General features: G+C 42.1%; 1 protein-coding gene across 1 annotated transcript in view; it reads right to left on the bottom strand.

The window, feature by feature from the left end:
• LOC126343410 (CDC42 small effector protein homolog) overlaps positions 1–24,370 on the bottom strand; it is a 165,350-nt gene that overhangs the window by 4,363 nt on the left and 136,617 nt on the right. The window contains exon 2 of the mRNA XM_050001935.1: positions 6,970–7,070. Within this exon, the coding sequence (XP_049857892.1) occupies positions 6,970–7,056 (87 nt within the window). The 5' untranslated portion in view covers positions 7,057–7,070. The remainder of the gene's footprint in view (positions 1–6,969; positions 7,071–24,370) is intronic.

Consider the following 24,370-nt stretch of genomic DNA (forward strand, 5'->3'; position numbering starts at 1 on the left):
AAATTAATAATGGAGGTGAGAAAAACCGCTTTTTCGGATGATAGTATGCGATAGCCAGGAAGCATTTCCAATATTATTTAGATTAAGAGACTATTCAGAAAATATTAAATTGAGATGTATTCAATATTTACACGAAACTTAGTATACGTAAATACTGATACTTAGAAATTCATAATTAGTGCCAAAGATGTGAAGTAATTCATGCAGCCATAACAACAGTGACTATAGTGAATTCACTTTTTTTGTAAAAAGAGTATGCAGTGCCTTGCATATCTGCTTCCATACAGCTTGCTTAGGATATTTATTACCAATTTTATGAACGTTGTTAATGAAGCAATGGAAACAAGTAGGTTGAATTTATTCATGGGTAAAGGAGGGGGCGACCAAGAGCAGTGGTGTTTGCGTAGAGTTGTTAGTGCTAACAGACAAAAAACACCACATGAAGTAACAACAAATATAAACATGGGATGTATGATGAATGTAGCCATTACGGCAATGTGTTGAAATTTGGCATTAATGGGCTATGGCAGTCGATGACCGATGTTCAGTGCCTTTGCTAACAGCATGACATCAGCTGTAGTGCCCCTTGTTGACTTGTGACCCAGAGGGAGAGGGGGTTGTCTGCCAGTTGCACCATGTTGAAATGTTGAGAAATGAGAATTTCTATTGTCATATCTGCCACAGGTCGCTGCCTATCGAGCTTTACTTTACAGGTAATCCTCTGACCACGTTCTGTGATGAGGCATGGATGTCCAGCAGCTTGTTGCCTACTTATGGTTTCAGCACCCTTCATTCGCTTTCAGTAGACACTAACAACAGTAACATGGAAGCAGCACTACACCTTCGCTGCTTCCTACATCCACATCAATACTTTGCAAGCCACCCTGCAAGTGGGTGGCAGGAGGTAACCTGTACCACTATTTGTCATTTCCTCTCCTGTTCCACTCGTAAATAGAGGGGGGGGAAATGACTGTTTGTATGCCTCCATATGAGCCCTAATTTCTCTTCTATTATCTTTGTAGTCCTTACGCACAATGTATGCTGTCAGCAATATAATCACTCAGCAGCCAGCTTCTAATGCCAGTTCTCTAAGTACGGATTCCAAACACTAGACCAGTACTCAAAAATATGTCACACCGGCATCCTACATGCTGCCTCCGTTACAGGTGAACCACTCTTTCCTAAGATTCTCCCAATAAACCGAAGTTGACCATTTGCCTTCCCTATCACAGATTTACGCCCCATGAACCATGGACCATGGACCTTGCCGTTGGTGGGGAGGCTTGCGTGTCTCAGTGATACAGGCAACCATACCGCAGATGCAACCACAATGAAGGGGTATCTGTTGAGAGGCCACACACGTGTGGTTCCTGAAGAGGGGCTGCAGCCTTTTCAGTAGTTGCAGGGGCAACAGTCTGGATTATTAACTCACCTGGCCTTGTAACATTAACCAAAACGGCATTGCTGCACTGGTACTGCAAACGGCTGAAAGCAAGGGGAAACTAAAGGCGTAATTTTTGCTGAGGTCATTTAGCTTTACTGTGTGGTTAAATGGTGAGGTCCTTTTGGGTAAAATATTCCATGGTAAAATACTAACCCATTCAGATTTCTAGGTGGAGACTATTCTGGAGAACATCGTAGTTAGGAGAGCATTGGAGCATTGACTGTCAGATCCTTCATCGGGAAAGTCGATTAAAAAATTTAAAAAGGAAGTGGACAGGTTAAAGCTAGATATAGTGGGAGTTAGGGAAGTTTGGTGGCAGGAAGAACAAGACTTCTGGTCAAATAAATACAGGGTTATAAATACAAAATCAAATAGAGGTAATGTAGGAGTAGGTTTAATAATGAATAAAAAAAATAGGAGCGCAAGTAAGCTACTACGAACAGCTTAGTGAAAACATTATTGTAGCCAAGATAGACATTAAGTCCACACGTACCACAGTAGTACAAGTTTATATGCAAACTAGTTTCCCAGATGATGAAAAGACATAAGAAATGTATGACGTGACTAAAGAAATTATTATGTTAGTTAAGGGACACTAAAATTTAATAGTTGTCAGGGGCTGGAATTCCACAGCAGGGAAAGGAAGAGGAGGAAGAATAGTAAGTGAATATGGACTGGGGTTACGGACTGAAAGAGGAAGCCACATGGTAGAATTTTGCACAGAGCTAACACTTTGTTTAAGAATCATGAAAGAAGGTTGTATACATGGAAGAAGTCTGGAGACACTGGACGATTTCAGACAGATTATATAAAACAGATTTAGGAACCAGGTTTTAAATTGTAAGACATTTCCAGGAACATGTGTGGACTGACCACAACTGACTGGTTATGAACTGTAGATTAAAACTGAAGAAACTGCAAAAAAGGTAGGAATTTAAGGAAATGGGACCTGAATAAATTGAAAGAACCAGAGGTTGTAGAGTGTCTCAGGGTGTACATAAGGGAACAACAGACATGAACAGGGGAAGAAATGCAGTAGGAGGAGAATGAGTAGTTTTGAGATATGAAATAGTGAAGGCTGCAGAGGATCAAGTAGGTAAAAAGAAGAGGGCTAGTAGAAATCTTTGGGTAACAGGAGAGATATTGAATTTAATAGAGGAAAGGAGAAAATATAAAATTTGCAGCAAGTGAAGAAGGCGAAAAGGAATAAAAGCATTTTAAAAATGAGATTGACAGGAAGTGCAAAATGGCTAAATAAGGGTGGCTACAGGACAAATGTAAGGAGGTACAGGCATATATCACTAGGGTTAAGACAGATGCTGCCTACAGGAAAATTTAGAAAGAGAACCACTTGTATGAGTATCAACAGCTCAAATGGAAAACCAGTCCTAAGCAAAGACCAGAAAGCAGAAAGATGGAAGGAGTGTGTAGAGGGTCTATACAAGGGTGATGTACTTAAGGACAAAATTATGGAAATGGAAGAGGACGTAGATGAAGATGAAATGGGAGATATGATACTGCATGAATAATTTGACATAGCACTGCAACACCTAGGTCAAAAAACGGCCACAGGAGGAGACAACAATCCGTTAGAGCTACTGATAGCCTTGAGAGAGCCAGCCCTGACAAAAGTCTACCATCTGGTGAGCAAGATGTATGAGACAGGCGAAATACCCTTAGACTTCAAGTAGAATACAGGGTGGTCCACTGATCGTGACCGTGCAAAATATCTTACGATATAAGCGTCAAAAGAAAAAACTACGAAGAACGAAACTCGTCTAGCTTGAAGGGGGTAAACAGATGGCGCTATGGTTGGCCCGCTAGATGACGCTGCGATGGGTCAAACGGATATCAACTGTTTTTTTTTTAAATAGGAACCCCCATTTTTTATTACATATTCGTGTAGTACGCAAAGAAATATGAATGTTTTAGTTGGACCACTTTTTTCGCTTTGTGATAGATGGCGCTGTAATAGTCACAAACATATGGCTCAATTTTTGACGAACAGTTGATAATAGGTAGCTTTTTTAAATTAAAATACAGAACGTAGGTACGTTTGAACATTTTATTTCGGTTGTTCCAATGTGATACATGTACCTTTGTGAACTTATTTCTGAGAACAAATGCTGTTACAGCGTGATTGCCTGTAAATACCACATTAATGCAATAAATGCTCAAAATGATGTTCGTCAACCTCAATGGATTTTGCAATACGTGTAACCACATTCCTCTCAACAGCTAGTAGTTTGCCTTCCGTAATGTTCGCACATGCATTGACAATGTTCTGACGCGTGTTATCAGGCGTTGTCGGTGGATCACGATGGCAAATATCCTTCAACTTTCCTCACAGAAAGAAATCCGGGGACGGCAGATCCGGTGAACGTGCGGGCCATGGTATGGTGCTTCGACGACCAATCCACTTGTCATGAAATATGCTATTCAATACCGCTTCAACCGCACTTGAGCTATGTGCTGGACATCCATCATGTTGGAAGTACATAGCCATTCTGTCATGCAGTGGAACATCTTTTAGTAACATCGGTAGGACATTACGTAGGAATCAGCCTACATTGCACCATTTAGATTGTCATCGATAAAATGGGGGCCAATTATCCTTCCTCGCATAATGCCGCATCATACATTAACCCGCCAAGGTCGCTGATGTTCCACTTGTCGCGGCCATCGTGGATTTTCCGTTGCCCAATAGTGCATATTATGCCGGTTTACGTTACCGCTGTTGGTGAATGACGCTTCGTCGCTAAATAGAACGCGTGCAAAGAATCTGTCATCGTGCGGTAATTGCTCTTGTACCCAGTGGCAGAACTGTACACGAAGTTCAAAGTCGCCACCATGCAATTCCTGGTGCATAGAAAATATGGTAAGAGTGCAATCGATGTTGATATAGCATTCTCAATGCTGAGGTTTTTGAGATTCCCGATTCTCGCGCAATTTGTCTGCTGCTGATGTGCGGATTAGCCAAGACAGCAGCTAAAACACCTACTTGGGCATCATCATTTGTCGCAGGTCGCGGTTGACGTTTAACATGTGACTGAACACTTCCTGTTTTCCTTAAATAACTTAACTATCCGGCGAACGGTCCGGACACCTGGATGATGTCGTCCAGGATACCGAGCAGCATACATAGCACACACCCGTTGGGCATTTTGATCACACTAGCCATACATCAACACGATATCGACTTTTTCGCAATTGGTGAACGGTCCATTTTAACACGGATAATGTATCACGAAGCAAATACCGAACGCACTGGCGGAATGTTACGTGATACCACGTGACTATCACAGCGCCATCTATCACAAAGCGGAAAAAGTGGTCCACGTAAAACATTCATATTTCTTTACGTACTACACGAATATGTAATAAAAATGGGGTTCCTATTTTAAAAAATCGCAATTGATATCAGTTTAACCTATGGCAGCGCCATGTAGCGAGCTCACCATAGCTCCATCTGTTTTCCCCCTTCAACCTAGAAGAGTTTCGTTCTTCAGTTTTTTTGTTTGGCGCGTATTTCGTGAGATATTTGGCCCGTCACTATCAATGGACTACCCTGTATAAATCCAATCCCAAAGAAAGCAGGTGTTGACAGGTGTAAAAATTACTAAACTACCAGTTTAGTAAGTTTAATGGCTGCAAATTACTAACACGAATTCTTTACAGACGAATAGAAAAACTGGTAGATGCCAAAATCGGGGAAGATCAGTATGGATTCCGTAGAAATGTGAACACGCAAGGCAATACTGACCCTACGACTTACCTTAGGAAATATATTAAGGAAAGGCAAACCTGAATTTCTAGCATTTATAGATTTAGAAAAAGCTTTTAACAATGTTAACTGGAATACTCTCTTTAAAATCCTGAAGGTGGCAGGTGTCGAATACAGGGAACGAAAGGCTATTTACAATTCACCCAGAAGCCAGATTGCAGTTATGAGAGTAGAGGGGGATAAAAGGGAAGCAGTGGTTGACAAGGGAGTGAGACAGGGTTTTAGCCTATCCATGATGTTATTCAGTCTGTATATTGAACAAGTAGCAAAGGAAACAAAAGAACAATTTGGAGCTGGAGAAGAAATAGAAAACAGATTTGCCGATGACATTGTAATTCTGTCCGACAGCAAAGGACCTGGAAGAGCAGTTGAACAGAATGGACAGTGTCTTTAAAGGAGGATGTAACACGAAAAACAAAAGCAAAATGAGGATAATGGAATGTAGTAGTATGGAGTCAGGTGGTGCTGAGGGGATTAGATTAGGAAATGAGACACTTAAAGTAGTAGATGAGTTTTCACTATTTGGGGAGCAAAGTAACAGAGGATGATCGAAGTAGAGAGGAAATAAAATTTAGACTGGCTATGGCAAGGAAAATGTTTCTGAAGACAATTTTTTTTTAACATCCGAGTTTAGACTTGAGTGTCCGGAAGTCTTTTCTGTACATATTTGTATGGGGTGTAGCCATGTATGGAAGTGAAACACTGACAATGAATAGTTTAGACAAGAAGAGAATAGAAGCATTCGAAATGTGGTGCTACACAAGATTAGACGGTTGGATCATGTAACCGATGTGGAGGTACTGGATAGAATTGGGGAGAAGAGGAAATTGTGGCACAACCTGACTAAAAGAAGGGACCGGTTGGTAGGACACATTCGGAGCCATCAAGGGATCACCAATTTAGTTTTGGAGGGTAGAAATTGTAGAGGTAGACCAAGAGATGAATACAGTAAGCAGACTCAGAAGGATGTAGATTGCAATAGTTACTCTGAGATGAAGGTTGCACATGATAGAGTAGCATCAAACCAGTCTCTGGACTGAAGACAACAACCGAAAATCACAGATTCCACATGCTAGCTCCACCTCATATATTGCTTTGCAACGATATGCCCAGATATTTAAAAGACTTGATGGTGTCATGTTGGACACTAGGAATACTGTATCTAATTATTACAGGACTGTTCTCGCCGTCGAGGACAACATACTGGATTCACTAATTTAAGATGTCTTTGAGCCACCTACGTATTTGAGAACTTATTCCATAAGCTCGTACCTTCATTAACAGAATGCAATGTCTAATGCTTTCCAGAAATTTCTGCGAAATATCTTTCAGTGGGTACTATAAGCTGTGTCAGTGGACTTCTCCATTCGCTGGAGTAATTTCAAATTTTTCTTTGTTCTGTTTATAGTTTTGTAGACAGGAGAAGTACAGGATACGAAATAAAAACTATTGAAACTTCCAGTCAAATGACCACATCTGGCACAAATGTGTGTGTGTTCTATGCACAACATGCAAAATTTGTAATGGGGGGAAATGTTTCCAATGAAACGCAGTGCTTACAGCACCCACTGTATGGTATTTCGCAGAAATTACAGAATCTTTTTTTCATACAAACTATTCGCAGGTACATTGGGGCCATCTCGAAATAACATTTTCTTTTAGCTTAATATAGATTGCGAATTAGATAAGGCTTCAAGCTCATCCTGTTATAGGCAAGTCAGCGGCCACGAACGATACCCACCTGTTGCGCAGCCGGCTGGTTTATGCAGCAGGAGAACCATTGCACCCACATCTCCCCCGCCATGTTGCCAGACTGGTAGCCAGACATTGAACACAATTTACCTGCAACAAAATAGATTACGTCAATGTGGCAACAGCGCAGCTCTTCCGCACAACTGCATCAGTCAAACCTCGAGCCATTATTATGTGACAAAGTGGAGAAGGAAGATTAGGATTTAACGTCCAGAGCTGCACAGTATCTGAATGGAGAAGCGAGACGCAGCGAGTTAATCGCGGTCTTTTCAAATGATGGGTTCTGGCATTTCGTTTATTCAGTAGATACTCTAGAAGCTAACATCTTCCCGAAGCTCTTAATTTTCTGAATGTCTTATGTTGCATGTAAGCAGTCAGTGTATAATCTAAGTTTTCGTCCTCGAGAATGCTGTGCTTACTTGAGACACTCCAGTTTTATCTGCACACTTTTCTCCCGAATGTCTCACGACCAACAGTACCTAAATATTTTTTGTTGACGTTAAATTCCCTACCGTTTCCACTGGGTGGAATTCTTATTACGCCAGATACTTACCAAGCTGCAGATCTTTAAAGGGCAAAGTGCATTTTTAGCACTATAATTTTACAACTTTTTTTAAGAGTTAACATTTATCAGTACCGGGTATCCCCTTCCCTCTGCCAGTGGGATAGTGATTGCAGCTTGGTTTGGAAGCTGTCCGACCGCCTCGGTAGGCGCAATGCCGACGGTACCCCCCCCCCCCCCCCCCCCCCGCCCTCTCTCGACTTCACTGTATCACTGCTGTTGAAAACTGGAGTCTTCTCAGAGTACTGTGGCCCTATGCAGCACTATGGATTCAGTACTTCCATGTGTATACACTAACGAAGAACTTCGTTGAAGGTGGACCGATGTGGGCAGCTGCGCGTTGAAAATGTGAAAAATTGTCCCTTACTTCTACGCAAAAGATCACCTGAACTATGCCAGAGAGCAGGTCTGTACAAGAACATGATCAGCCTAAATTCCAATTGATCCTCAGGAATTTCACAAACTGACTGAGGGAAGGGGGGGGGGGGGAGGGGAGGGATGGAGGTGAATAGTGGCCTTGTTGTCATATTCCCCCCCCCCCCCCTTTCCGTACGCCTATGACAAAAGGAACTTCATTTCAATAATGATGACTGAGTTGGCAGTAAAAGGCTTTGTGGTTAAGCAGGCAATAAAAGGTGCCGATGTGATAATGAACACCACTGTACCAAAGGCTGACAAGACTTCTGACTATCACTGCATTATCACCATAGTTGAAGACTCACATCTCTTATTTTGTAGTACTGCGGGTAACATTAGCCTCTTCTCGAGATAAAATCTACTTGCAGAAAGCTGCTGTATAGTGTTTTTTTGTAAGTCAAGTACAGTGGTTCCCAACCCGGATATAATTACCCATGAGGGGTAGAACGAAATTTCGTGAGGGGTAAAAAAAATGAAAGATTCGATTCTGTTACAGTCGGGAAACTTATTTTCGAAAGACCATTGTTATTGTGACAATTCTGTATGACTAATATTGATTAGCCGGCCGGAGTGGCCGTGCGGTTCTAGGCGCTACAATCTGGAGCCGAGCGACCGCTCTGGTCGTAGGTTCGAATCCTGCCTCGGGCGTAGATGTGTGTGATGTCCTTAGGTTAGTTAGGTTTAGGTAGTTCTAAGTTATAGGGGACTGATGACCCCAGAAGTAAAGTCCCATAGTGCTCAGAGCCATTTGAAGCAGTATTGATTATTTAAGCTATCAATAACTATTTTTTTTCAATTAGTAGCATTAATTCGGTGGAGGTTACAGGTTCCTGACGCAGTCAACCCACTACACACGTATGTTGCGCTTTGTCCAGCACATCGCTGATGACAGAAGCGACACACATACGTAACAAATGTAAATATCTTACGATAATGTCTTCTCGAAGTCGTAGTTTACCTGCAGTAGTCCAGGAATTACTTCGAAACAGATAAATGAATTAATTGACAGCACGACACAGAAGTAACTACAGAAGAGTTACTAGATCGTCGTCGTCGTCGTCGACGTCGTCACTACTACTACCAGCCCCAATAACTTTTTTCGCCCCCCACCCCCTTCCTTCAACAACAACAGTCAATTTTATAACTTTGTATGGAATTATGGTAATTTATTATACAGTATCAACAAAGAACGTCATCAGTTCAATGGCTTTCTTCTTGCCTTGTTATAAGCAAACACATTTATCACATTTTCCAAGTCCAGTTTCACAGTCAGATTATGTTTTATTGCTAATACAGCCAAGTAATTCGAATGATCTTTAGACTGAGAAGCACGCAAGTAGTTCTTAACTCTTCCAAGAACAAGAGAAGGATCGTTCAGCAAAGCAGTTCGTTGATAGTGTGGTCAAATTTGTAGAGCGAGTCTGATGTTTGAGATATTTCTCTCTTAACATCTTATTTAGGACTGGTAAAGAACGACCATTCTCAGAGCCAGAGCTCAACAGGAAGCTTTTGAGATGGACACATTCTGTTCCAAAAGAATCCTCTATATCCCCTGAGTAAATATGCTGCAGCTGTTTTGCAGCATTATAGACTTCATCAGGGTCCATTTCCATCAAACTGGATAAGAAGAACTTTAAAACTGTTTGCTGACACCAAGACGATTATTGAGCTCTGCAGACAGTCTTTTCAATAGAATTAAATAATTTGCCTTCAGTATTAGTGCTTTAGCGCGGTCGAAACTGTTCCGAGTTAAGACGAAGGAGCCTAATAATAATTCCCGCAACCACTGCTACCTTTTTTTCTACAGACGTAAATGTGTGTGTTCAAAATCTTGCCGCCCGTAAGAATTTGCCGCTCTGGGCCCGGGCCAATGCGGCCCGCCCGTAAATACGCGGCTGACTACTAGCTACTGCCTGTGGTCAGATACAAAGCATTAACAGCCTGATGTCTTCAAGCAACGAGTGCAGCGACCAAGTGATTTACGAACACTAAATTTTACCTTGGTTGATGTGAAATGGTGTTGCAGTGTGCAGATCAAGCAAGTGCCACAATTGAGAGGAATAATGCACGTGAAGTATGTTTTGTGGATAGTTTGTTTTCTTATCTGAAGAAGAGTTGTAGGTAGCACATGCTATGCACCATAAATTCCTTCGGCGTAACCCCCCCCCCCCCCCTACACACACACAAATAATATTCATCTTATAAACATAAAACTGTTCCAAGAAAAGTCTGCCATTCTACAGTTTAGTTACACCCCCCCCCCCCCCCCCCCCACACACACACACACAAATAATATTCATCTTTTAAACATAAAACTGTTCCAAGAAAAGTCTGCCATTCTACAGTTTAGTTATGTGCTGATAATGTGAGAAAAGGGAGGGGGGGAGATGCAATAGACAGAGGGGGTGGGGGTTAATACCTGATTTCTGACTGCACTCAGGGCTAATAGTTTGGGAACCAGTGGTCTAGCAGAAAGTAGGCGGGGGTTATCGTGGAGTAGCATCACTTCATTGCTGTCTGCCTGGTCGTTCTTCGATTGTCTCTGCAAGACGCCTCCGTGTCAACAATAAATGTTAGCAGTGACAGTTACACATCGGGGGAAGCAATGCGTAGTACACCACACCGTCGCTGTTACACCAGATGCATGACGTTATCTTTCGTGAAAGCGCGCATGTCTTTGTAAGGGTTGATGCTGCTTTGTTTGGTCTCAACCATTCCCATCTTTTCCTGATGTTAGCCATAAGACGCTATTTCTCGTCACCAGTAACGATACAGGTTGGGAATGGTGGGTGGTGTTCACGAACCACCTGATGAAGCGGAGACGAACATGCGACCACCCGCTGATTTTTTTGTGGTGACCTACAACATGAGGTACCTATATATCCAATTTTTTAACCTTACCATCGCATGCAAATGTCGCACATGGCGCAATGATCAAAGTTCATCACATGTGCCACTTCTTGAGTACAATGACGTGGATTAATGCGTTCGAAAGATCATCGGACACCAAAGGTATTCCTAAACGTGGAGTGTCACTCAAGTCAAAACGATCCTCCTCAAACCAATACAACCATTTTCTTGTAGTGCTCTGACCACTTGCGCTATCCCCATACAGGGCGCAAATATTTCTCGCTGCTACGGCTGCTGTAAACCCCCCCCCCCCCCTATTGTACAATCTGAGCAGCCGTCTTAGGTTGTTCGCTGATAATGCTGTCGTTTATCGTCTAGTAAAGTCATCGGAAGAATTTCGTACGAGAATAGGCAACTGATTCTAAATAATGAGACGTGTGAGGTCATCCACATAACTGCCGAAAGTAACAACATTTGACAAGGTGCGAATACTTTTTGTCACAGGACGTAAGGGGGCAAAAATAAAGAGAAAAAGTGGAAAGTGTCAAAACTTGGCACACGGTTCTCTAGGTCACGCAGAAACCACCTAGAGACAGCACACTAAAGCTTCATAAAATTCGGACCTTTTGTAAGGTGCATTATATCTGTAGTAATTCGTCTAGAAGAGGTTTTTATGGAAAGCAAGGAAAGTTCACCGTGTTGACCATAGGGTTACGTCGAATCTGTACTAGTTACTTAAAAGTAAAGCACTTAATGACAATTTTACTCCGCTGATTTTGGGATTACGTACGCGATGGCAATGCTCACTGTAAACGCTCCTTGCAGCGCCGAGTGCTAAGCGTCACGTAAGTGCTTAGCCGACTAACACACAAAGAACCTTCATGCAACCTTCTGCGCATAGTGTTCTATGATATCATCCTTCCGGTGTCTCGGGCGAGGGCCGAACGCATGTGCGTGGTGCTATTCCTTCGTAAGAGTAACAGCAGATCACCGTCCCACCATCGTGCAATCCGACTGGCATTTTCCCATGCGTACTTTCCTTCCCCCCGTATAATTTATTCTCTTCTGATTCTTTAAGAGTATGTCTGTTACTAGCAGAAATTTATTGTAGGACAAAGGAGTCTCTCTCCCTCTCATTCCTACAGCCGAGGAAGTATGCTTCTGTCTTCTATTCCTTCTCCTGCTACAGCGTTCCAAATCTCCATCATTTCTCGATTTTTTATCTCACTTTACATACTGAGTTACTGTAAAATATCCTAATGTATTTTCACCTTCTGCTCGCAACGTCAGAATTTCGACCTACACTACTGTTGTCGCTTCCATTCTAATGAGAATCTCGCTTTCATAGGACTTTAATCTCGTCTACTCCCAAAAGGCGAATCAGGTATTTAAATAATGTTCCAATTCTCCCAATGGTAGTATATAATAACCCCCTTCCCATAACACGTCATTGTTTCACTGTTAAGAACACCAATAGCCGACGAAATCTAACTCAGAATTAATAAATATTTATTTATCCTTCTGTTCAGATTCCGTTCTTGGTGAATGAAAGTATACTGAATGAAAATTTGTAATATTCAATTTTTTTTGTACCTCTATAACGCACAAAATGTTTCGGTGTAATTATATTACATAGGAAACAATGGCAAATGTGATTTATTCAATGACTGTTTTCCTCGTCTGGTTAGACTAGACGTCCAACTCGTTCCAATTGACTCATGGTGAAGAGATCCTCAAGGATGTAGAACATGGTAGCAAAAAAGCATACCCAATACATATTTATCTTTCCGAAGTCCCATGGTCTTAATGGATGTGGGTAAGTCACAAAATCTTAAACATTTTCATTTAAAAGAAAGTAACAAATTTCTCACAGAACATAAATGTACTATACACCGAAGCACTGTATACTGTGGTATTTCTTAAGACTATTTTAGTCATACATTATGGAAGAGAAAACCAGTTTACAACACTCAAATTGACCGCATTACTACACTGAATATGCACTAAGTCAGATTTTATTTAACACAACACACACATCGGTCGGTTCTACTGAGAATCTCGCTAATGGAATAGCAGGAGTAGGTCACCAATAAATTCCTTAGGTGCTTCTTACACTGAATTTTAGTGTAGTAGTAGTAGTAGTAGTAAAACTTTACGGCTACTGTTAAGTTATTGTCATGTGTGTTGCTGAAGATAGGCTATTGACCAAGTCTTTGTTAAGATTATTCTTATTTCTATCACAGGTTACATGAACTGAGCTAGTGGCTCGAAAAGGTTATATATGACAAGTTTCATTAAGGAATATAGATACTGGGAAGCCGTATTCTACCTGACACATGCTTCCAAGCTGAGATGGCCCTGCACCAGTATTGGCCTGGAGCATTATGCGCCAAAATCTAGTCAGTCAAATTGCCTAGCACAGTTTTCTACTCTCAGACGTACAGATGTGATGCAAGCGCATTGCAGCGCCGCTGACTTTGCATCAGCAGTTTTTCTGCCAGGCTACTGCCTTACGGTTTGCCCTGCTCATCTTCGGGGCCATCCATAATTCTGTCACACGTTAAGGGGAACGGAAGGCGGCAAAGTGAGACATCGTGTGACGGGGAGGGGGGGGGGGGGGGGGGGGGGGGGGGGGAGGGCTTACGAGCCACAAGCTTCGTAACTCTCTCTACGTATGGTGTCCCCGATAGGCCAACATCGCCCCTGAGGCTATGACAAAAATCGTTACCGCTCTGATTTCGTTATGTTGAATTGTTTGTATCATTCAGTCGAAACTTCACTTACTAGGTGAAGTGTGCGTTCCTTAGTTTTGCTATTTTGTGATTGTCAACATATTAAACAAATTTAAAGTGAGAATGAAATGATTCAGGTATTCTTTGCCGCAAACTATATTAAGTATACAGTGCAGCTTACGTTGATGAAAACAAAAATACACAAGACGAAGTTTGGAAGTACTTTCCAAAGTTGAAGGTGAAGTGGATTCGAAAAAATCCAAGAATTGCAAATAAAATTGATGAAAAAGAACGCAACACTTGTGAATTTTCTCCAATGTTTCTTAGTCAAAACCACCGAACTAGAGCCTATTGGCGTAAATGTGAGTTTGTTATTTCAACATTTCGTTCTCACTGCAGCAAACTGAAAAATAGAACATCCCAGTCACTGATGTTCAAGTAGTATTCCCTACTTATTGTATTTTGGCAACAGCATCTTTGTCTGTCTGTGGAGATCTCTGAAGGTACAGGGTCAATTTCAATGAAGTTTTCACTGTCGCGTAGCTGCATTCTTCTGGCGCATTTCGTGTACGAGATCTGTTCAAAAAATTCCAACACTTTAACCACAACATTTTTGTATGCTTACCGTTTACTTTTTGTGCGTGGTCTACTTCGAAAAAACTCAACCCTACAATTGATACACCGCTCCCAACACCGTTTCCACTTCCTTTAGCAGACTTGGTACGCATCTTGCTAAATCGTGCAAACCGCCGTTTGCAAATTTTCTTTTATCTCGTCTATCGTTGCAAATCATTTTTTCAACGTGGTTTTTTAACTCTGAAAATAAAAACAAGTCCGCAGGGGGGCAGGTCTGGAGAGTACAGAGGATGAGGCAGCATAGCGATTTGTTTTCTGTGCTCTTTACAGATCCTGGTCTTGACTCATGAGGCGTGGGACGACCTTTGCGGCAAAACAATGCGCTCCAAGATGCTTAACAATTATTAACGGACATACAACACTGGAAGTTCCATTAGATACACACAAACACAGGCGTGTGCACGGACGACAACCATATTTCTCTCCAACATACCATAGACGCGAAATTACGAATGTTCCGGAATTTTTTTTGAACAGACGTCTTACAAATTATATGAAATGACCATATTCGAAAGTTTGATTCTTAATTTTAATTGCGGGATGAAACCAAATATGACACCCCAAAAGACAAGATATTACTACGCAACCAAGTGGAAGCCAGTTACCTCAAACGGTACCTAAATCAACACCTGTCAGAACACTTCTAGGAATAAAATTGCTACCGCAGAAGAGGAAGTCCTCACTCAAAAATCTAGACATTTGTCGAAGTTATTCCACTTAGTAGGAGCTCTTAAAATTTTCAATATTGTTGATCGGCCTAGAGTCCTTTATGATTTCCAGTGCCCCATTTCTATTCTCGTCGATGTTGCGCGTAAGGATCGGAAGTTTCAATGAAGACTGTGTGATTCCCTGTTGCCATTTTCCTGTTTTAACCATTTGCTTCACGCTAGTGATGTTAACACAGTTCCCTTCCTCAGCTGAACCCTGACAATTTCTTTCCTAATGACTTCAGCACTAATCCTGAATTTTGTCGTAGTGATTCTGTTACTCCGCAGCGCTAGTGACGGCCCGCCGCACGCCGTCCTCGGACGCTCGCCGCTCCTGTGTAGTGAGGCGGCAGCTCCCAGGCCGTGCTGTGGACGCAGCGCGGCAGGCTCCGGGAACAATGGCTGTGGGTGACCCGATTACCAAGCCCGGCCTCCAGCTGTGGCCAGCCACCACTAACCGGGCCAGGTCAGGCCTGCAGCTCCCGAGGCCACTTCTGGGCTCCCCGGAATACACGACGACCGCGTGCTCCATACGACGCCCACACTTCCCAGGCGGCCAACACGGAGACGTTAGGAATACAAAGCTACGAGCTGGTCTTCACACAAAACGAGCAATGTGGCACGTTACCCGCTTAATCTAACAGTCCGGATACTCTCCACTTTCTCCAGCCAGCCCTGCTCCGTGGCTCAGCAGACACGACTTAATGTGGCGTTTATGATCCGGAGACTTCGTAAGCATCTGCTTTGTTCTCTGGACACGGTTGGCTGGAAACTTTACAGCCGGTAAAAAGCGTCGTTAAACACCCTCCCCCTCTCCTCCCACACACTCTCGATTTCTTATGGTCCAGGTTATTTCATGTGTTCGATTACATGCTTTGGCTGGTTACAAGCATTTGTGAAAGAATGTGCATCCAGCAGCTGCCAGACCAGTCTGATCTTTTATACTACTACACAGGCGGTGCGCGAGTTGGACCATCGCTAGCCTTATTTCTCTGTAACTTCCGTTTCCGCCACAAGCCTGCACGAAATACCACCACCTTGTCTATCTCCCCTTGGGAGATTAAACTCTCAGAAAGCTCACCTCTGTAACTCTGCAGTGCTATAATCCAGAGTGCACTTGACTAACCTGGTGGTGGTCTCAGTTAGGTCAGTCCATGCAGGATGGAGATCAGAATCAGCCTCTTTATCTAATTATGTATCTTTTGTAAGTCCACTAGGGTGGATACTCCAGTATATAAGAATGGTCTTGATGTTTTGCATTTGCTGTTCAAGATCTAACAGATCTAAAGCCACGCTGATATTCACCTAGATGAGAAACAAGCTGGTTGGTGAACAGGGCTCTTGAGAAAATCTTTTAGGTGGCGGTGACATATGCCGTGTAGTTGTCGAGTTCGGTATATCTGCCGCTTTTGTGAAGAGGATGGACGAAAGCCGAGATCTATATCCTAACAAGGTCATTGTTATTCGTATCTCCCGTATATGATGTGATGGATACTCTTTACGGAATTTTGATCTGCGTATTTCCACATCTGCGCTACTATATCAGCTTCACCTGAGGCCCTCTATTTAAATTTCTTCACTGGTTGGTAGTAGTGTGTGAGTTCCTAAATGGGCGAATGGAAGGCAAGTCTCCATAGACTCTTCTGTCGAGCGGAGTGGCCGCGCGGTTCGAGGCGCCATGTCAAGAATTGCGCGGCCCCTTCAGCCAAAGGTTCAAGCCCTCCTTCGGGTGGGCTGGCGCGCGCGCGCACACACACACACACACACACACACACACACACACACACACACACACACACACACACACACAAACACACACACAAAAACACACAAACACAAACACACACACACACAAACATTTTTGAACTCCTTCGCATAGAGGGGCGAAGGCTTTTGGTGCAGTCTATTTTCTATGCACGTCTTGAAGTTTAACTCGCGTAATCAGTATTCCGTGAGTTTTCGGAATTGCAGTCGGATGAAGTCGACGTCTCGCCACGATATTTTTCCTGACAACTTGTCTGCCTAAATATCTTGCCAAGAAGCCGACAATGTCCTGCGGCAACCCCGAAATATCAAATTTATTTAGGCGATCCACTGTAAGTAGATCCTGGGAGATGTTCCAGGGAATCAGGTGTTTGTGACGTACAAGTGACTGATCAGTTTGTTAGGTGCTCATGTTTTGTTCCTCTACCTACGTGCAAAGCAGAAGAATAAATATATTGGGCCAGCTGGCAGTCTTTACACCGCACGACCCTTCACACAGCCGTCTACGAACAGGTCGAGAGAGTACAGGAAGCGAACGTTAACGGTCCTAACACTGCTTCCTCGAGGTACGGGAGCTGCTGCTTTCATTTCTGACTGTCGGTACCGGTTTGAATGACCGTGTTCGTCGGCTTAACATCTGCGTGTGCTTGTAGGCTGAATAAGAGAAGTAGGCTTGTCTCAGCTTGATGGAATAATTTATTTACGAAAACCAGCGGTCGAAACAGACAATATTACACTGCAACCGATAGCTCGTGCGAAGGCGTGAGAAAAGTTCAGTACGGTAAATTATTCTGTATCTAACACGCTTGGATTCACGCTTTCGCCACGGAGTGTAACGTGGAAACGGAAACCAACAATCGAAGAATAAAATACAGAACAAATGCTGCTTTTGTATAGCGTCTCTGGCGTCCAGCGGGAAAGTTTTGCAGCACTGCACTTTTCACACACCCGAGCATGTCACAGCACTGGACGATGACAGAAGATGCCACACTATCTCACTCAAAGCGATGCAATTACTTCTTTTTGGTACTAAGTCTTCAACGCAAGCGTACATCTGTTCCGATACAGTTTAATCGACCACTTTCTCTGTAAGAATTCCGGCACACAATGTTGAATCAAACAACTAATTAGTGGGAAAAAAAAACAGATCCTCTGCATATTTCGAAGGCGGGGATGATACGTAAGCGATGTGACGTCAAACAGTAATGTTTATACAGTGCAAGTGATATTCTTCTGGGGACTGCCGACTGACTGTACAACAGGATACTTGCTCACTACTTTTCCTAGCGGATAGCGACTGGATGACATTACTAAGAGATGCTTTCTGTACGAGTTCCTTACTGTCAGAATAACATGCAACATTGCCAAAACTGGACAAAATTTACGCCTGACTTTATGCATTATCCTCCCAGAGTGATTTAGGAACTATGGAGAACCAGACCGCTATCTTAACCCCTACCCCAACGATGCTAGTGTGTATCTCACTCCGTGCTGAAAATTATCCTTAACTGCACAGGGCCATGTCTAACAGGATAACCTGCTGAAAGGAGCTATTTCAACCCAAGCGCTGAGACTTGGCAGAAGGGAGTCCATACTGGATAGTTCTAAAAATCGTTCTAGTATCTTTATTCGTTTCTGAATATGACAGTATCTGCCACCTGCTTGTAGTCGTTTGGTCCAGTAGCAGTGTGCTTTAACTCAGTGTTTTTTATCCCCTCCCCGAAACTTGTCCAGTTACAACAGCTACTAAACGAGCTTATATAAATTTGCCCGTTAGATCTAATTTAAGATTAGATTTTCTTCACCGTAATTTTATTTCAACTTACACAGAACTTTATTTTTCTTTCAAAGAAAATTCCGCACTGGCTGTATGAATGATTTTTATTAATTCTGCGACCGGTTTCGCACTACTTATCAGTGCATCCTCAGGCAATCCGCACAAAAATATAAGAGTTCAAACTATTCGATCCCCCAATTCTGAGGTGTAAATTAAAATTTTAAATATACAGTTTTTTTGAATGATACAAAGAAGTACTCACATGCGCTACTTATACTATAGTAACGTTGAACATTGCCCTGTAGCCACTTCCAACCATTCACGTCCAATATACCGTCATCTGGTGAAAGCAGTAGTTAAAATTTAAAAACCATTCTGAAAAACATTTTTAAAATGATGACAGCGGCAATGAGGTAGAACAGTGATTCCCAAGAGGTGGGTGGTCCGCAGACCCCCCAGGGGAGCTATGCCAAGAGGAGTCCGCAAACAAATATAGCAATCGGCTCGACATGCGGTCGGATTTCAGAGAGAAAGTTTGAAGTTTGAAACCTAACATTTCAGAAATAATGGACTCAAAGGTCAGACTGAACTCGTCTCATTAAGAACTGAAAATTGAAACTAACTGTATACTGATGGAGTAATCTGTCGTAACTTTATTTTTTTAACCAAATAATATCTTGTATTAAATTAGTGTTTTCTTATTTTTCACATATGTCTACTCAATGCAATCTCAAGTGTAGTACACTTGAAAGACCATTACACTAAGTTTTAATTTCTTCCTGCCATTTTCAGTTCATACTCAATTTTTATTTTTAAGGAGTTTCCTATACTAAACACCCAGATTTGAAGACAAAGATTTTGAGTAATTATAAAAAAGTTAACAATAACAATGATGGTTAAACTGAGAAAGTTTGAAGCTCCATATTTTTTCAATATGGAATATGTTTTTTCTAAGTATCAAAAATAGAAAACGTATAAAAAGACTTAATTTGGCTTTAGGTACTTGATACTCTGATACGACTAGGTACCAATCATGCTCGATGAGGGGGTCCTCGTGAAAACTTTGTTGGGAACCCCTGAGCTAGAAAATAAAAATCAAATACGATGCTGATAAAACACCCCTAAACACGAACGACGAAGTGCGGAACAGTAGCATGAATAACAGCGGGATTAGGGCCTTGTAAATATATCAGAACATACCGTGCAAGTTGAGGAGCCGCTCGGAAGCGGGCACGGGCTGACTGGGACGGTGCGAGGAACAGCAAATTTAACTTAAAAGAGGGGGAAAAAAGAGTAAATGGGTTATTACATGCTTGAGAGTGTTTACTACGATTCACCAGGACAGGCGGAGGTGCTTTAAGAGGTCCACTGAGATGATACGTAAAGCAGTCGTGTTTGTGGAGGTAGCCGCCAACAAAAGTTCCCCCGTACGGGCTTTTCTTGCGAACTGGCGTTCTGTAAACCCAAGGGCGAACCTTTGTCTCGCCGTGGCTACGGAACTACACTGCTTTCGTCACTGCCTTTTTGGGAACGGCTTTGTCATCACCTTCACATGAAATTCTCTTTTGGAGGTATCATCAAGCAGAAGTTTAATTTTTAGAAAATTTTAATGATATTATCACAATCAAAACATCGTTTAACATTTTACATTCAGAGGCAGTATTTAAACATCAATTAGTAATATATAATTTTTTTTTACAATCTAAGCTGCTACAGAAAGCACATCAGTGCTACGAAATACTAGTGCCGAAGTATTAGAACCTCCAGAACGGTCCTGAAACGCCACTGGACGAAAATGTGAAATCTTAAAATATTGTCCAGCAACATAACTGAATCAGAATTACAACGCGAATATTTCGTGTGTAATGGACCACTGAGAAAGTAATAATAATAGACCTATATTATTCGCTATGCCACACATATCAATCCTAGAAGCAAACTTTCTATTGCTACTTGTACTTTGAAGGGGAAGAGAACGCGTCTAGTTGAGAATATAAGCGAAATCTACGTCAAAAGTACATCTGAACTGACGAATTATTTTCGCAAAAACACGATATATATATATATATATATATATATATATATATATATATATATATATATATATATCTTCAGAAAGGAGGCTCTGCTAAAACGAATTTCAGCACACTCCTTATCAATGGCGATAAGCGAATGACTCAATACATCGTCCGCCCAAGACTTCCTTCCCGGCAGCTGAACAGAAGACGGACAAAGCCAACTTCTGTGCTGGACTAAATGCAGAGAGCGTATGGACGCTTAACTGCTTGTTAACACACACATTGTTGGATATTTTGTTGACACGACAGCACATTTTGCAGCAGAACACGAGGATGTGTAACATCTTCCTAGTCATTAGTACTAACCAACCATAATGGTTTTTCATTGGTGGAAACCCAAGAACTGGTTTGTACCACTTTCCTCCCTACACTACACGTGTGTGAGGATTACCCGTGTTATGGTACGCAAGTGTGCTAGTACACGTGTATCATATTCTAAAACAACGAGCACATGGCATCGATTGAAGCATCTAGTTTCATCTAAAAGACGACGTTTTAATTTTCTTGTGAAAATAATTGTGATTAATTAAGCATCTGCAAGTTCCTAAAATTTTGCCCTGACGAAGCATTTCATATTTGTACTCTCCTGATCAAACGAAATCGTTTGAGACACACAACTTTCAATTCGTTTTTATATTTTGTTTAGTGATTTTTCTTTTGTAGGCTTCTCGCTCCTCTATCCACTTGTCAACCCAGTTCAATCAACATATTAGAAACCATTTGTTTAGCCTTCCTTCGGCGTAATTTTAAATTATATAAAATATGTGAATTATCAGGTAGTTTGTTTTATTAAGACGTTTAAGTTTAGTGACGCCGTGACAATGAAGCCACAAGCAACCGTCAGAAAAGAAGCTGCCTCAGTTAAATGAAGCAGGCTACCAACAGGGTACGACAGCGACAAGGGGTGGGGTGATATAATAGCTGCAGCTGTCACTCCTGATGGTGTGTTTTCGTTTCGTTGCTGATAGCTGTGATGGTAACCATATTGGACTGCAGACAGATGTGTTAAAACGTATGGATGTTGCTATTTTGTCTAAAACTGACGTGGTGAGACAGTGGCTGTGTACAATTAATGTAGGTTAATTCTTACAAAGAAGAACATAGCTAAGGCTGGTTGCTGTCTTCTTCTTTGTAAGAATTAACCTACGTATAGATGTTAAACATTCCGTAAAACTTTTGAAACCTCAACATCATTATCTCATTGATCAGATGAGGTCGTGCACACGTAATCCTGTACAGAAGTACGTCAACAAAGGTACAGGTGGTTGACAAAAAAGTATGTGAACATCAAAAAACATTACCGTACCTACTACGGAGTAGGAAAACTGATGGCATTCGAAACTGCTTCCAACAGTCTCAGAAAGAATAAAAGTATGTCTTTTGTGGTTTTGAAAGAAATCTAGCATTCTACTTTCAAAATAGTGGCTAGTTCAGGTAACGACACACATTCTTTTCTCCAAAGTAGACCACTAAGGCTCAATAATATTGAGATCTTGTGACTGGTGGCAAAGTAAGTGCGACAATTCATCCTCGTGTACACAAAAACAGTCCTGGACAATGAGAGCTTTGTGAACAGGGGCCCCTCGTCTTTGAACTCAGCATCGCCATTGAGGAACAAACACTGTACCATAGGATATACCTATTCAACCAAAATGGTGACTTAATCCTTGACAGTAATGCGGCCTTGCACAGTAACCTTGGGGCCCATTTAGTATAACTATATGGCTGCCCAAATAATACTTCACTCTTTGGGCGTAAATTCGACCAGAAGTCGGATAAAGTGTGGAAGTAGGCTGATCTAGGTTTTATGGCTTCAGCACCACGTTTTCCTCTTACAGGCATTTGCATCATTGGCGAGTAGTTTTGGAATTCCGTCTCGCCCTGTAATTCCATGCTCATGGTGCTCCCTTCGGTACTCACAGGGTTCGAAATTGAGACATACATCTCTGCAGTGACTTCTGCAGCTGCCAACCGCTTGTTTTTCGTCAAAATCTTAAGTGTCCGTCCGTCACCATCACTGCGCGCTCGTACACACACACACACACACACACACACAGTGTCTGCCCGCGATCTGAGTTAGCGGTTGATGTTTCTCCGCTTTCCCTGGGCGCGGTATAGATCTGCGACATGGTACCTCTTGAAACAGTGAACACTTCGGCTATCTCGCTTACGGTAGCATCCAACATAGGAACAGGAACAATTTGTCCACGTTAGAATTCAATTCGCTCCGACAACTATCGGAAGTGTGTTCTGTCCACGAGTGACATTTGCAACGTATTGAAAACACTGGCCGGCCGGGATAGCCGAGCGGTTCTAGGCGCTACAGTCTGGAACCGCGCGACCGCTACGGTCGCAGGTTCGAATACTGCCTCGGGTATGGATGTGTGTGATGTCCTTAGGTTAGTTAGGTTTAAGTAGTTCTAAGTTCTAGGGGACTGATGACCTCAGCTGCTAAGTCCCGTAGTGCTCAGCCATTTGAACCATTTGTGCGAGCACTGCGCAGAGGCCTTTCGTGGTCAAATGGGGCCTTTCGTTGTCAAATACAACAGCGCAACCTGTATTCATGGCTAGCATCTGCATTTATGTTAAAACATGCATATCTCGCGGAGTTTCCACATTTTTGTCCAACGCTTTTAAGTACAGTCACGGAAGTCACGAGTTAAGTGTCTGCCAGCATAGGCTCGATTAAACGTCAGAAAAACCTTGGTAGATCTCAAGTTCAACTGAAATCTCATCTCTATCAATTTGGGAAAATGGTAAGCAACCTTATACCACCGAGATATCGCGTGTCACGTAAGGTGCGATTACCGAAGGTATCTTTCCGGACTAATTGTAAGAAATTGCACAGTGGGATTTTGAATGGGAGGTACGCACATACGTACGGACCCTTCCACAAGATTGTGGTTTCAGATACTATTAAAAGATGAGGCCATAACTACAACGTAATTAGCTAAACCCAGCTTTATGCTGAATTATTCCTAATTAGGTTTTCTATAAATATGTGAAATGTTACTCGTCATTCCAAGATTGAACGAGTTTTGCTTATATGTATAGCGTACCGTTACAGAAATGTAAACGAAATCGATGTGGATCCAACAAAATAACTTAAGTCTACTTTCATCTTTGAGTTGTTCCCAACGGGAAAGAGCTCAGTACTTCTTTGACTGTGGAAAACAGTTCCATGTCACACTCGCGTTTGCTCTAGCATCCGAAAACCAGTTTGAACGAAAGACTAAATACTTTTGACATTTCACATACGCCAGAGTACGTTAACAATGACGACAGAAAGACCAACTGATTGCGGACACAAAACCCCTGATTATAAGTGTGTAATCGCATGTTAGTATAAGCTGATTCATTTCTTTCCATTTTACATTAAGTAGCGCCTTAGTTCTCGAAAGATTCAGTTCTGTCAGCAAACATGAGCCACGTCAAGAGTTGTGACTTCATTTTAGGGTACACTATGGACCATGTTTACGAACCTCCACTGCCAAGAACACAAACAGTTCAGTGATCACAATCGATGTTGTTGTGATGACCATCCACAAGATATAGCTACATGAGAGATGGAACTTTATTACAGCTTTGATGTTGTCGTGTGAACAAAGGGGCAGTAATAGAACTTGTGACGAGTGCAAAATGCGAACTTCGTGAATTTACGGTTCTATTCATACATCAATCACAACAGTACACGTAGTACTTTGGAAAATATACAGTTTCGCTGAGGACTCAGTCATTTATATCATGAACAGAAAGTGAATTCGCTCCTGTTTTAGAATAGAATACTTACGCTTCGGTCCCGTGTCACGTGTGGGTATCCAGAAGGAAATATTAAGCTGCATTTGGAAGGGCCAAAGATGTTTAGTC

This window comes from Schistocerca gregaria, chromosome 1 (assembly GCF_023897955.1).
Source record: "Schistocerca gregaria isolate iqSchGreg1 chromosome 1, iqSchGreg1.2, whole genome shotgun sequence".
Lineage (NCBI taxonomy): Eukaryota > Metazoa > Arthropoda > Insecta > Orthoptera > Acrididae > Schistocerca > Schistocerca gregaria.